General features: G+C 48.9%; 1 protein-coding gene across 1 annotated transcript; it reads left to right on the plus strand.

The window, feature by feature from the left end:
• The first annotated feature begins 8,161 nt into the window (after nucleotides 1-8,161).
• LOC122404268 lies at nucleotides 8,162-15,183 on the plus strand. The gene is made up of 2 exons (XM_043408205.1): nucleotides 8,162-13,171; nucleotides 14,956-15,183. Exons 1-2 carry the CDS (start codon nucleotides 8,162-8,164, stop codon nucleotides 15,181-15,183), a joined length of 5,238 nt encoding a protein of 1,745 aa, XP_043264140.1.
• Nucleotides 15,184-15,462: the final 279 nt, after the last annotated feature.

The raw sequence follows: 15,462 nt of genomic DNA on the forward strand, positions 1-15,462 counted from the left end.
TTTTAATTGCGGCCGTTAAGGGGCACCTAACCCACACGGTACCCAGAGTCATAGGGGTCCTGCGAATATCGCCCACTTGGATCCCCTCTTCTGGGCACCCTCCCAGGACCGCCATAGCCAAGCGGACCTCTGCTGGGGTGGCGGCATCATCCAAGCCGCTCACCCTTAGCTCGGTCCGCTTGGTTGGGCGGGCCACCCTGACCGCCATCCCGGTCAGGGTGTCCTTCAGCTTGGCGGCCAGGGCGTCCGCCTTGGCCTCCCCCTCGGGACCGGGAATCTCGAGCAAGAGTCCCCCCGTAATAGCCCGCTTCGTCTTGACCTCAGCGATGCCGAGGTCCTCGAGCTTGATATTCGCCCGCGCCCTCGACATCGCCTCGGCCAAGACGGCAGCCGAGCCCGCGACCGCATCGAGGGCCACCGCCGCCGTTTTCGGCGGACGGTTGACCATCGGGGTTGATTTAGGCCCCCCTCTAGATTGGGGAGGGGGCCTTCTTCCTTCCGGCTTCCTTAAAGAGGGGGAGGCCTTGGCGGGCGTAGGGCGGACCTGTGCGGCTTTCGCGGTAGGCTGGACGAGCTTATGCGTAGCTCGTCCACGCCTCACCGCGTCCGCCCACGTTTGTCCGGCCGCCCTCTTGTTCATGGACGAGGAAGAGACAGGGCAAAGGGCGGCCAGTCTTTGTTTCTGTCTGGCCCTCTGCTCCTTCCTCTTCCTCGTTCTCCTGTTGGCGGCGGTCCCCAACCTTATTGTCTGGGACGACGTCTCCGCCTGATGGGGCGCGGCTGCCGATCTGGTGACCCGTTGCCGCGCCACAGCAGTGGAAGAGAGGGCGGCGGGGCGTGCAAGGGAGAAAGTAATCTCCTCTCGCAGCGCCCGGAACCGCCCCTCTATCGCCGCTTCCACGCCCCTCACCAGGGCTTCCACTTCTCCCGTGGAGAGAGACATAGGAGGCACGGTAGGGGGGGGCAATCTCCCCTCCCTTCTTCGCCAGCACTCCCACCACCTCGCCCGCGCCATTTGCTGTAGGCGGGGAGGTTTCCGGATAAGGATCCGGGTCCGGAGTTGGGGTGCGGTCCGTGGTGCCGTCAATCAAGACGGGCGCGGGCGATGTTGTCGGCGTTTCCAAGGGTTGCGGGGGTGCAACTTTTACCTGCTCCCTCAGAGCCGCCAGTTCCCGCCGCGTCTCCTGCAGCTCCACTTCCACCTGCCGCTCTTGGGGCCTCTGGGTGGAGACGACCGAAATACGCCTTTGTAACTCGGTCGCTGCCACCCGGATAAATTCCGCTGCGAACTGTAAGTCCCTCACCGCGGTACCTTTAAGATTGGCCGATTTCTCTGCCACTTCGACGACCTTTTCCGTCTCGTCGAGGATCTCCGCATAGAGAGCCTCCTCCTCCTTCCTCTTCATCTCGGCGCGGAGCTTCTCCCCCAAGATATCCCTCCTCTTCTTTTTCCGTTTCCCGGCCACCTTGCGCCACTCCTCCGATGATGTGGCCGAGTTGCAGGGCGAGGCACTACCCGCCTCCACAGGGTCTGCCTGGCGCTTCCTCCTTGACGAAGCCGCCACGGCGCTCCCAACACCACTCTCCTCACGCTGTGAGGCAGCAGCGGCCGCGATCCGCGATCCCGCACTACCTCCCTTTTTCCTCCCACTTTCACTCCTCATACACCCCACTTTTGTATTTATATTTGGATCCATATGTCATCCCACGAAAAGGTCGGAAAGGAGGTCACCCCAGGCAGAGCCGCCTTGCCTGGGGAAGCCTTATACTCCGGGGGTTCGGCAGGTACCCCGGAGGTGGTCGCTCGGGATTGGGCCTTCTCTCCCAACCATGCATCCCATCGCCGCGCACCATAGCTTAGGATTAGAGGGCGATTTTATAGAGTCGCCATACTCGCGGCCCGGGCGGTTAAGCCAAGGCCCCCGTTCCTCCTGCCGTCACGTACCATTCACAAAGCCGAAGAAAGAATTGTGAATGGGTCGCTGCGACGACCCACAGGAGTCTTACGGTGTGATAAGCATCAGGTACCTCGGGGTCGCTACGCCCCGTACTGCGGCCGACGATTGCCGGACACAGCCCCTGAGGGAAGACCTAACCCAGACCTAACCCAGACCTAACCCAGTCCTAACCCAGTCCTAACCCAGACCTAACCCAGACCTAACCCAGACCTAACCCAGACCTAACCCAGACCTAACCCAGACCTAACCCAGACCTAACCCAGACCTAACCCAGACCTAACCCAGACCTAACCCAGACCTAACCCAGACCTAACCCAGACCTAACCCAGACCTAACCCAGACCTAACCCAGACCTAACCCAGACCTAACCCAGTCCTAACCCAGACCTAACCCAGACCTAACCCAGTCCTAACCCAGACCTAACCCAGTCCTAACCCAGTCCTAACCCAGACTAACCCAGACCTTGTAAGGCGGAGGGGAAATCTTCCATAAGACACCCCGGGCCAGGCCCGGGGTAGTGTCGGATTCCTACCGACTAAAACCCCTCCGCCGCACTGTCCCCGGGGCGGCATTATTTAACACATTACTTCGCTCCCGGGGCAGTGGCCGCCCGATGTTGCGCGGCGGCAGCGACACCCTCTTCCTTCCCGGTGGAGCCACCCCACAGGTGACCCCTCCGAGGTATCCTCCTGCAGGCAAGTAGCCCACATAGGGGGGGTGGATCCCCCCCCCCATCATCTACATAACCACTACCCTAACCCGCAGGTTGAGGGTACGTGTCGCAATAATCCCCCTAGGGGCTCGCAGTATAAGGGGTAGCACCCCTTGGGCTCGCATGCCCTGTTCAGCCAACAGGCTTCGTCAGTAAAACGCCACAAAACGATACGCACATAGAGCTAGGTGTCCACTCAAAACATATAACATATATATATATAGCAGAAAAGAAGGACACTGGGACATAGGTCCTTACGTACACACACATATTTATTTCACGTGCCCACAACCTTACCCTTGTTTTTCCGAGGTCAGTGTGACCATGAGTTCCCGGAGAAACCCCCACTCCGTCAAATACCTATTTGGGTCTACTGTTAGCAACAGATTTAAATAGGTGGGAAAATTTAAAAATATATAAAAAGAATATAAGAGTATGGCATGATGTAAGAATGGGAAGTAGAATGGAGTGTATAATAAGATAGAAATATGAAGTTGTTTGAGATTGAAGTGAACTGTAGAGATTTTCATTGAGATGCCGGTTATGAGAGGGTTCGCGAAAAATGACTATGGTGCAAAGTTAATTAAACAAGGTCTTTATTAACAACATTGTCCCGTTTGTGAAATACATAATTAATGAGCGGTACGTTAAGTAAGAGTTTTACACGAGCGGTTATGAGAAATGGCGATATTATTGATCGCCATTTCTGAGCGCGAGTGAGAATGAGAATCAACCGTTTATTACGAGTTTAAAACTCATAATACCCTTGCAATTATATTAATTGCAAGGGGTTTATGAGCGTGAGCCTTGATAATTTGTTGTGAATTAATTACATTGACCACAGTAGATTATGTGCGGCACAAAAGAACAAAGGAAACTACGATTGAAAAACAGAGCACACTTGTCGCGTTTGAGATTACGAACAAGACTGGCTTAATGGCCGCGCTCGTGGTCACCACGAGGTTTCGACCGGCCGGTAGCGAGATCGTTGCGCGCGCAGGTGGGCCAGCTATCCTGCTCGCGCACAAAGTGTGCCCGAGAGGTGCTGCCAATGAGCGTCGTGGTGGCCACGGCATGAGCGAAACATTGAAAGGAAACAAGGCACGTGCGTGTTGCTAAAAATGAGAGTTAATTCTCGAACAGAAGTATAATGAAGTCGGTAAATAAGAAATAATGTATATAAAATGAAGTGTACGTACAAGTGAGAGAAACGTAAAATAAATAGGACTAGGCGGACTAGAAAATATAAGGCAGGTATGCGATAGCATGCCAGTATGAAAGGCTAGAAAAGGTAGAAAAGTACTATCTTAAGTTCGCCAGTATAGTGGAACAAAACTATATAGTATATACTATGTAGAGGCAATCGTAATAAATGATAAAGAAGCTCACCAACTATGTTAACATGTTTACTTTAATATAATATATGATCCAGAAATAAAATAAAAAATAAAATTTTAAAAATAGGATAAAATAATCGATAGTAGGAAGGATCTATATATATATTAAATATGTAGAGTAATATGAAGTATGTGTAAAATGAGAGTAAGAAATACAAGTAGGGCTAGCCTGTGGGGTACGACTAGAAAATAATTGAGATCGATGCATGATGTACATGAGGAAAAGAAGGGAAGGAGAAAGAGAAAACTGGCCTCCACGGTAAAAGCAGTCCGCACTGATGTAGGTACGTATATAATATTTCATATTATATGAGAGTATAATAATAGGATTATTTAATTAATTTAATTTAATTTAGAGGAAGAGATACTACCAGGTATTGTTACATTTCTGTTAACTTCTGATATACCGTGAAGAAAGGTATAAAAGTAGAGCTGAGTGTATGGTGAAATGGTAAAATATATAGAAAAAACTAAAATGTAATAAAATAATGCTAGTGAATGGTAAAATAAGGTAAGATAACATGAAGTACGGATAAGACTAGAATGAATATACGAAGGACTAAAGAGTCTGGGAGAGATATTAAGGTTGTATGATAATAAAAATAAAATAAGGGTAGCATAGAGAAGGTAAAATAAAGAGAAAAGAAAAAGTAAAATAAAATAAGATAAAATAGAAAATTTAGACTAGACTGTGGGTAATATTTGTTTATCCCGGGTCTTTGGTGGGGGTACTTATTAATGTAGTAAGGCCCCTATAATGTGAAATATACTATAACGAATGATGGGTAAAGTATATTAATTTATTTATTATGTTATGTTGTGTAAAACCCGAAAGCGGTAAAAGGTGTAAGCTATATTTATGTGGGAGACATTTAAGTGATAATACTGAACCTAATAATGGTGATAAAAATTAGATGCCAGTGTGAAATAGAGTGAGTTTTATAGTTTTTAATTTTTTGAATTATTAATTTTAGTTTAGTGCCTATCCAAAGTATGCAATTTAGTGTGTACGACTAGGAATAAAATGTAGTGAAAAGAGTAGTACTTAAGCATGTAAAATGAAAAATAAACATAAAGTAAGAGAATGCATCGGACATCTTGTCGCTGACTAAGAGAGGGGGTAGAAGTATTAGAGATATATAAATTGAGAAAAAAGTGCGATATATGTTAAAATTGAAAGTTAAAATAATAGTTGAATGTGATCCTAGTCCTTTACTTGTGTTGAATATCAATTAATATACCGAAAATTTATTTATTTTAGCAATAGGTCTCTCTGTGGTAATTTCTATTCTTCTGTTACCGGCAACGGTAATACCCAGCGTCTCAGCGGAATTAGGCCGACCTGCTTGGGTATACCCCGGTCCCCACCGTCGGTAATTTACCACAACTTCGCGTGTAGCAGGGAGATTCACCTACCTGTACTTTGGCAGGTGCTGCCATCTCTGCTCCGTACGCTGCAGATGGTGTCATTTCCTCGTAGGGTTGGACTCACCTTTGTATTCCCGATTAGCTTGGGTCCACGTAGTGTGCATACTTCCCCACAGATGCCCGTGGGATGCACCTTTTGATATTCGTATCTTGAGGTGGGATGAAGTGATATGATATAAGAGTAGGGTAGAATGTAGCAACAATTATAAGAGTATAATGTGTTAAATATTAAATATGGGAAGTCTATCGAAGAAAAGGTTATAAAAAAATAGAAAATAGCAGACTCCAAGGGTGGTAAGCGGTTGAAATATAGTTGCGTAGTAGGTTAAAATAATGGGATAACGTAATATAAGTTAAAATAAAATATAATATAAAGTACAATAGAAAAGAAAAATAGGGTACAGTAAATAGATAAGGTGCACAAATGTATACTAGAGTATATTTAATGGTGGGAAAATAAAGTGATATGGGGGTAAACAGAGTCAGTATGAGATACTGTGTGGCTGTACTGTACGATAAATGTAATGTAATAAAATGTAAATGGGTAGGTAAAGTAAGTAAAATATAATAAAATAAATAAAATAAAATAAAATGAAATAAAATAAAATAAAAATAAAAATAAATATAAAATACAATAAAATAAAACTGAGATACCAGCATAAACTGGAAATTTACGCGCAAGATCGGTGAAAAGTAAAACCTGTGTAAGGATTTCGTACTTTATTGCTTGTGTGGTGTAGGGTAGGATATAGTAAAAACGAAATGGCATGTGAATAAAATAATAATAAGTAGAATATATAATAATAATAAATAAATAAATAAATATATATATAGTAAGATAAATAAAATAAATCGATAAATAAATAAATAAATAAATAATACATACATAGTTGTTTAAATATCGCGTTAATTCGACGTGCAAATAGTAGAATATTATTCGTCACCCGGTATTGTTTTTCTGCTTATGTAACATACTCGAGAATGTTCGGCGCTCATGTCCGCTACGCGTAAACAAGACCGGATACAAAAACGGTCACATACGGATTTCTTCGAAACATCACGCGATCGACCAAACTACGCAGAATTTCAAGCTAACGTTTCGAAACGCGTAATATAGACAAGGAAAGACAATCGAAAGATAGACAAGGATAAACTCAAATTCGGCTACAGCGCCGCCAGTCGGAAATCGCTCTCCGAATTTGACTCTCCTTGTTAAACGAATCACTCTTGATTTGGAAACGGCAGAGAGCAGATGGGCATACGATCCCGCTCCTCCGTATATACCAAGTATAACGAATTTGTAGCTGTCGTTCTTTCGAGCCAGTTAAGAACGTGGTGAAGAAGGTGCAGTGCGAGAACGGATTGGGGTCCGATCCGGTAACGCAAATACTTCCGCTACACGTTTTAACTGGAGTGAAAAAGAGTCGGAAACGCAAAGAAGTGCAGTACCTAAACGGATTGGGATACCATCCGGTACCAACGTCACTTCCGTTTCTAACGAGGAATCTCGTGGGTTATTTCCGAACGTTTCTAGAGCAGCAGTGGTAAAAACCACCTAAGACTGAGGAAACAGGATACGTATCGTTGAACCGATCGGTCGTTACCGAAGGTTATAGTTTGACCCACGAACCTCCCTTGACTGTCGAACGGTTAAAACCCCACCTAGACGGACCACGTGGTATTCCGTGGGTGGACTTGCCGCCCTCCAGTCGGTGCTAGGAATTTAAATCACGTGTCCAGCATCAGGCGACCTGCTGAAGCGGTATTTCGAAAATACGCCAACGTGTGCGTGGAATACCGCTCAAGAGCAACAGTGGGAAACGTACGCTAACCGTAAGTCGTTGTGAACGCAGACAAGGTACCTTCCCACACCGTACAAGGACGGATTACGAGGACGGTAAGAAACCGAGGATTCGACAACATTTGGAGCCTTACAACCTCCATCTGTTGCCCTTTCCTACGACGGTCGAGATAACGCAGTATAGGAAGAATCGAGGTATAATCTCGTCTTCCTTAGAACTGCAATCAGCTGTTTCCCGGTTTAAAGGGAACGCACACATAAGAAATACAGTCCACCTGTTTCGCCGCGTAACGCAGCGGCAGAGAATCCCCGCTCCTGAGTGCGACAAGCACAGCTAGGAGCGCGAGAACGTCAGAACGAGACGGAAAGCGTGACTAACGTTACCGTGTGTTTACACCAAGTTCCGTCCTTTTTGTTACAGAGAAGACTGACGCCAGCCGACGATTCGCCAGACGACGAGGCGATTCTTTTCAATTTTTAATATCGGCAAACGGCCTACATTTCTTTTTTCATTTATTTTCGTTCTGATTTTATTTATGTTCTTTGATTATTAACAAGTTTCTTTTTCGTTTTGTTTTATTCTTTGATTTTTTTCAAATAAACGGCGTCGTCGAAGATCGACGACGCGAAAATACAAATAAAAGAAACGATTTACTTTTCCTACGTCCTACTCCTTCGTAATCCGGACACCCGTTAGACGAGGTTCTCAAATTAATATTTGAGCCCTCCATATTCTAACAAAAGGTCCTTCGAGCCGGATACGAAACGAAGTTGAGTGGACCAGGAAAAGGTGCAAGTTCTTACACGTGAGGGATACCCACGTAAGAAATCATTTCGAGCGGTTTAATCCTCGAAAATACGCAGCATGGCCGTATCACAGCAATCCCTTGAAATCGATCTCGATGACGAAATCGAAGATGTGATCGATCTATGTGGTCAGCTGAAGCGGCTAGCATCTAACCTAAGAAAATTAGGACGAGCGAAATTCTCAGAGCGACTGCTTGAGGAAAAGCTCGAGCACGGCAAGGAAACCTGGCGTGAAATACGCACCAGGTATGCAAGCGTGCGTAAACAAATTCCTCCAGCAGAAAGAGTGTCGCACGACCTCTTCAAGCTGAATTACATGAGGAGTGCTGAAGACGACTTCCAGGATTTCCAGGATTTCGTTCTTACTGAACTTGGCCGACTGAGCGCTGAGGTGAAACCAGCAGCGTCGGAAGTTCAAAGTAATATACCGATCGAGCTCCCGAAGCAACGACTGCCAAGATTCGGAGGGGATCCTCAGGAATGGGAACATTTCGAGGATCTGTTCACCTCCGGGGTCATACGAAATGCAGCGCTGTCGGATGTGCAAAGATTGCACTATCTGAATGCCTGCGTAGAGGGACCCGCACAGGCGTGTATTGCTTCGATCGAAATCGTCGGTCGAAATTTCTCCGTGGCGTGGACGAAGCTAAAAAACACCTTCGGTCTCCCACGCTTGGTCACGGGAAAACTGCTGGACAAGCTCCTGTTTACGAAACCAATAGATACCGGTGACCTGGCCAGTATGCAGCAGGTCACCGAGGGTTGCACACAGGCGCTCGCCGCCCTTGATAAAAAGGGCACGCCCGAACAGCAGCGGGACTGGTTACTCGCGCATTGGGCGAAGCAAAAATTCTCGCCGGCGCTAGAGTTGGAATGGCAGAAAACGTTGAACCTCGCAACAGAGTATCCCACGTTTGAGGACGTGCGGAGGTTCCTTGAAATGCACTCCCGCGCACTGCTCTCCATGGATGAGAAGCGACGGGGGGCGGCCATCGCATCTGCCACACATGATAACGCACGTAGTCGAAGCTCGACTCGGGATTCGAGATCGGCCTCGAGACACGTGCGCAGCCACAATGTTGTCAAGGACAACCTTTGGGCGGGACCGCCTCGTGGCAAAAGTAGCGAAAACAGACCAGCTGGGGCCACGTCAAGGACACCGTGCGCAGTCTGTACCGGACCGCACCACGTGACGACGTGCGAAAACCTCTTGCAAATGACTCCAAGCAAGCGCAGTCTATATGTAAGAAATCGTGGGTGGTGCTTACAGTGCCTGGGCGCTAACCACCACGCAAAAGACTGCAGACGCCCCATCGTCTGTACAAAGTGCAACGGGAGGCACCATCCCCTGCTGCACGTCGACGTAAGCCGGGAACCTCGAAACCAGCCGTTACCGAGAAAAGAGTACGACCATGGTGAGGAAACGAGCGAAAAAGCCCCGGCTCGGCGATCTGTAAAATTCAGATCGAAATCCAGAACCTCGCGAAACACGAACACAACACAAGCCGCAACGTCACATTGCACGACGTTCGGTACAGGTGTACCGAGGCCCGTGTTGTTGGCCACGGCTCGAGTGCGAGCGTTCGGAAAATACGGTGCGTCGCGAATCGTGCGCGCACTGCTCGATCAAGGGTCCGAAACTTCCTTCATTTCTGCGAGTTTGGTGAATGACCTCCAACTCGCTCGAAGGAAAACTCCAGCCACGGTCACTGGTTTGGGAGGGGATCGAACCCAAATGATCAAATATAGTGTCGGGCTGAGTCTAAGTGCGAGAGAAGGTAGGATACCGACCTGCACGGTCGACGCGTACGTCGTGCCTCGAATCACGACCTACGCACCCATGTCCTTGGACACGCTCGGTTACGAAGCGCTCCGGGACCTACCTCTCGCCGACCCCGACCTCACGACCGATCAAACTATCGAAGTTTTGATCGGTGCAGACTTATACGCACAAATTATGCGACCGGGATTCCGTCGCGTAACCGCGGAGGGTCCGATAGCCCAAGAGACTGCGTTCGGCTGGGTGATTTCCGGACCGATAAGTGCAGTGGGAAAAACCCAGAATCCAGTACGGACGCTACACTGCACCGTACTCGAATCGCTGGATAACGCGATTCGAAAATTCTGGGAAACGGAGGAAATTCCCGCGACCTCTGTGCGTACAAAGTCAGAGGAAGAATGCGAAGCATTCTATAAGAAAACCGTCGTCCGAGACGAAACTGGGAGGTTTGAAGTGCGACTCCCATTTAATTGCCCGAAACCGGAGGAAACGATCGGAAAGTCGTTCCACATAGCGTTTTCGGCTCTCGCAAGGTTGCGAAAGAAATTAGACACGAGCCCGACTCTCGGTAAAGAATACTCGGAGTTTTTAAACGAGTATGAGTCGCAAGGTCACATGACTCGTATCGAGCCTATTGACCGTTCTAGACTCTATATACCACACCGAGCGGTCGTCCGTACGGACAGTACGACCACCAAGTTACGGGTCGTGTTCAACGCAACCTGTAGGACGGCGGGAGGTCGCTCCCTAAACGACATCCTACACGTCGGTCCAAAATTGCAAAACGATATCACCTCGGTATTAACGAGGTGGCGTTTGTATAAATACGTGCTGGTGGCCGACATTGAGAAAATGTTTCGACAAATTCTCGTAGCACCACAGGATCGTCGATTCCAATGCATCGTTTGGAGTGCACCCGAAACCGAACAGCTAAAAGCGTTCGAGTTAAATACCGTTACATACGGGACAGCGTGCGCTCCGTACTTATCGATGCGTACCCTTCTCGAATTAAAAGAGCAGGATGGAGGAAAATTCCCCTTGGCTGCTCCGATTCTCGAGAAGGACATTTACGTCGATGACGTATTTTTGGGAGCACCAGATAAGCCCTTGCTGGAAAAAATCCGCACGCAAGTGTGCGAGCTCCTGCAAGGAGGTGGGTTTAAGTTGAGAAAATGGGCAGGAAACTCGCAGCAACTATTGCGAAATATCCCCCACAGCGCTCACTCCCACGCCGTAGACCTCACCTTGTTCGAGGATTCCGAACTCAAAGTGCTCGGTCTACGTTGGATACCGTCTGGGGATTATTTTTATTTCAATCTCCAACAATTTCAACCATCGGCGTTCCCGATGACTAAGAGAAATCTGTTTTCGGAGATTGCCAAGCTGTTCGATCCGCTCGGCTGGTTATCACCAGTAGTAATACGTGCGAAAATTTTGATGCAGTCCCAGTGGCTGGAGAAAATCCAGTGGGACGATCAAATCTCCGCGGACACGCAACGAACGTGGAATACGTTTTGCGTGGATTGGAACAGCCTGAAAAAATTAAAAATTCCCAGATGGATACGGTACGGAGCCGATACCGTATCCGTGGAGTTGCATGGATTCTGCGACGCCTCCCTCGCCGCCTACTCCGCCGTCACGTATTTACGCGTGACGACGACAAACAATGACGTCTTTACGACATTGGTAATGGCAAAAACGCGGGTGGCGCCGATCAAAACGCAATCCATACCCGTACTGGAATTAAACGGGGCAGTACTCCTCTCCGAGCTTGTGATGCACGTAAAGCGGTCCATCTCCATGAAATTGGATCGCATAATCTGCTGGACAGATTCTACGATTGCACTAGCTTGGCTGAAAAAACATGCGTCGACATGGAAGGTGGTAATCGCCAACCGTGTATCAAAAATCCAGACGATGCTTCCGAACGCCGAATGGCGTCATGTTCCCACGCGCTCAAATCCCGCAGATTTAAATTCGCGAGGAGTGGAAGCCGCGGAACTTCTTCAATCGGAACTATGGATTTCCGGCCCGCCGTGGCTTCGGCGGGCGGAAGAATATTGGCCGAAAATACCCGCTTCGATCGAAACGGAAGAAGGAAAACGCGTCTCGCATACGCTCGTAGCAACTCCGAAAAAAGAATGGGACTTTGTATTTCGATTTTCCCAATGGAGAAAGCTACTACGCGTAACCGCCTACTGCCTCCGGTTTCGAAGGGCGCGGGACGGAGAGCGTCGGTCCTTCGACGCCAACGTTGTCGACGCATCTGAAATACAGCGTGCAACGGAAAGAATTGCACGTTACTTGCAAAGCACGCATTTTGCAGATGAATACCAGTGCCTGAAAGGGCACCGTGAAATCCCTGCAACGTCTCCATTGAAAGGCCTAAACCCCTTCCTCGACGACAAGGAAGTCCTCAGAGTGGGTGGAAGGTTGGAGAATGCGGCACTTGCATGGGAAACCAAACACCCGATAATTCTGCCAAAACATCATGTTTCGAACATGATAATAAGGCAATGTCATGCGGATACGCTGCACGGGGGTTTGCAATTGACCATGTACACGGTGAGACAGAAATTCTGGATCATCGGCTGTCGTAACGCGACGCGTACGGTTATCCATGGTTGCATGCGCTGCGTGAGATGGAATGCAACAGCGTCCACGCAGATAATGCAGGATTTAATTCCGGAACGCACCCGCGCGGCACGACCTTTCTCGAATTGCGGAGTAGATTACGCGGGACCCTTTCGAGTCCGCGACTCCGCCGGTCGAGGTAAAACGGCCCACAAAGCTTACATAGCGGTATTCGTTTGTTTCGCTACCAGAGCCGTACATATCGAACTCGTGCACGATTACACGACGAGTGCTTTCTTGGCCGCCCTTGACCGATTCATCGCTCGCCGCGGAGTTCCGTCCTGCGTGTTCAGTGACAACGGAACAAATTTCGTCGGAGCGGATCGAGAATTGAGAGAGCATTTCAATATCGTGTATAACACACGAGAAATGCGCGATACGTGCGGCCAGAAGGGTATTAAGTGGAAATTCAATCCACCTAGTGCACCGCATTTTAGCGGTATGCAGGAAGCCGGTGTGAAATCGGTGAAACATCATCTAAAACGCATCCTCGGCAACTTCACTCCCACGAGCGAGGAGATGCAGACATTACTTTGCAAAATCGAAGCGAGTTTAAATTCGCGACCGATCGCCGCTCTGAGTGATTGTCCAGAGGATTATGCGCCCCTCACACCGGGCCACTTTTTGATCGGAAGCCCGATGAATGCACTTCCGGTACAGTCAGTGGAAAATGAAAATATCTCGCGGCTTACGCGATGGAGAGCTATTCAGAAATTCCACGAGCAACTCTGGAGGCATTGGACGCGTGATTATCTCACGCACCTCCAGAACCGCTATAAGTGGCGTAACGCTCAAGTGCAGCTAAAACCGAACGATTTGGTTCTAGTGCAAAACCCTCTTCTCCCCCCGAATCAATGGGAAATGGGAAGAATTGAGGAAATTTTCCCGGGCAAGGACAGGCACGTACGGGTTGTTAAAGTACGCACAGCCACTTCCACCTACACACGACCAATCACACGTCTGTGTAAATTGCCCATAGAAGAGTCGCTATCGATAACAGACGAAGACGACGCTAGCGGGACAAAAGAAATCCCGAATTCCACGTGAGAAAGAGACAGGAAGTGAGAACCGCCGTTGGTAACAACAACAGGTGTGGATCACCATGTGTCCTGTGTCTCGGTGACAAAACGGGGATAGGGGAATCTCTTCCCTACTATCCCGTTAACAGTTAAGGAAGGGAGCAATTCGCGAGCGTCCTAGGTTTTAAAAGCAGGACCGCAGGCCGCATTTCCTCAGTTCCAAGTCACACGTGGAATACGTAGCGAGTCAAAAAGATATAAAGTGAAAATGTCGTCGAGTTCGGACGAAAGCGTGCAGACGGTCGTGGGGTCGGCGAGCGACCCCGCGATTGAACAACAGTTCAACCAACTGCTACAGTTGGTCGATACAACGCGGTCAACTGCGGCGACCGCAGGCTCCGCGGACGCCCCCGCCGCTCCACCCACGCCAGCAGAGACGCCGGGCCCATCCCCGGAATTTATAATAAATCTGGGGCCAGGAATAATAAGGGTGCCGGCCCACATACCCTGGACGTCGAGGCGGCTAAAATATAAAGTGCCGGGAGGGTTTTTTCGGTTAAAATGGGCGCGAGGCGGGCGATTGATCGCCTGCATTTTTCGCGCCGAGCGAACCCCGACGACGCCACGACCGGCTCCAGTAGCCTCGGCCAGGCGGGAGGAAACAGCCTCGACCAGTGATGGGCGGAGGGGAGGACCTCGACCCCGGTACGCCAGGGCGCTACGGGAACGACCCCCCCGAGATTGGGGCACGAGCACGCGCTGGCAGGGACGACAGCGGCCCCCGAGGGAGGAGATCACTCCCTCCGCGCTACAAGAAGCGGTGCTGACCACCCTCCAAATTATGGAGGGCAGACGAGCCCTCGCACGCCGATAATGTAAGTACTTTAATTTTGTTAATTGAGTACACGGAAAATTTTTCTCTGGTCGATCGACACGTGACCGCGAATTACCGCGCCTCCGTTTAATTGCACGGACCGTGCAAGGGGGGCGGTATGTTTAAATATCGCGTTAATTCGACGTGAAAGAATAGTAGAATATTATTCGTCACCCGGTATTGTTTTTCTGCTTATGTAACATACTCGAGAATGTTCGGCGCTCATGTCCGCTACGCGTAAACAAGACCGGATACAAAAACGGTCACATACGGATTTCTTCGAAACATCACGCGATCGACCAAACTACGCAGAATTTCAAGCTAACGTTTCGAAACGCGTAATATAGACAAGGAAAGACAATCGAAAGATAGACAAGGATAAACTCAAATTCGGCTACAGCGCCGCCAGTCGGAAATCGCTCTCCGAATTTGACTCTCCTTGTTAAACGAACGACTCTTGATTTGGAAACGGCCGAGAGCAGATGGGCATACGATCCCGCTCCTCCGTATATACCAAGTATAACGAATAGTGTCGTTCTTTCGAGCCAGTTAAGAACGTGGTGAAGAAGGTGCAGTGCGAGAACGGATTGGGGTCCGATCCGGTAACGCAAATACTTCCGCTACACGTTTTAACTGGAGTGAAAAAGAGTCGGAAACGCAAAGAAGTGCAGTACCTAAACGGATTGGGATACCATCCGGTACCAACGTCACTTCCGTTTCTAACGAGGAATCTCGTGGGTTATTTCCGAACGTTTCTAGAGCAGCAGTGGTAAAAACCACCTAAGACTGAGGAAACAGGATACGTATCGTTGAACCGATCGGTCGTTACCGAAGGTTATAGTTTGACCCACGAACCTCCCTTGACTGTCGAACGGTTAAAACCCCACCTAGACGGACCACGTGGTATTCCGTGGGTGGACTTGCCGCCCTCCAGTCGGTGCTAGGAATTAAAATCACGTGTCCAGCATCAGGCGACCTGCTGAAGCGGTATTTCGAAAATACGCCAACGTGTGCGTGGAATACCGCTCAAGAGCAACAGTGGGAAACGTACG

The sequence above is a fragment of the Colletes gigas genome, unplaced genomic scaffold (genome assembly GCF_013123115.1).
Source record: "Colletes gigas isolate AHSC1104 unplaced genomic scaffold, ASM1312311v1 Colletes_gigas_Sc00144, whole genome shotgun sequence".
In the NCBI taxonomy this organism is placed as follows: domain Eukaryota; kingdom Metazoa; phylum Arthropoda; class Insecta; order Hymenoptera; family Colletidae; genus Colletes; species Colletes gigas.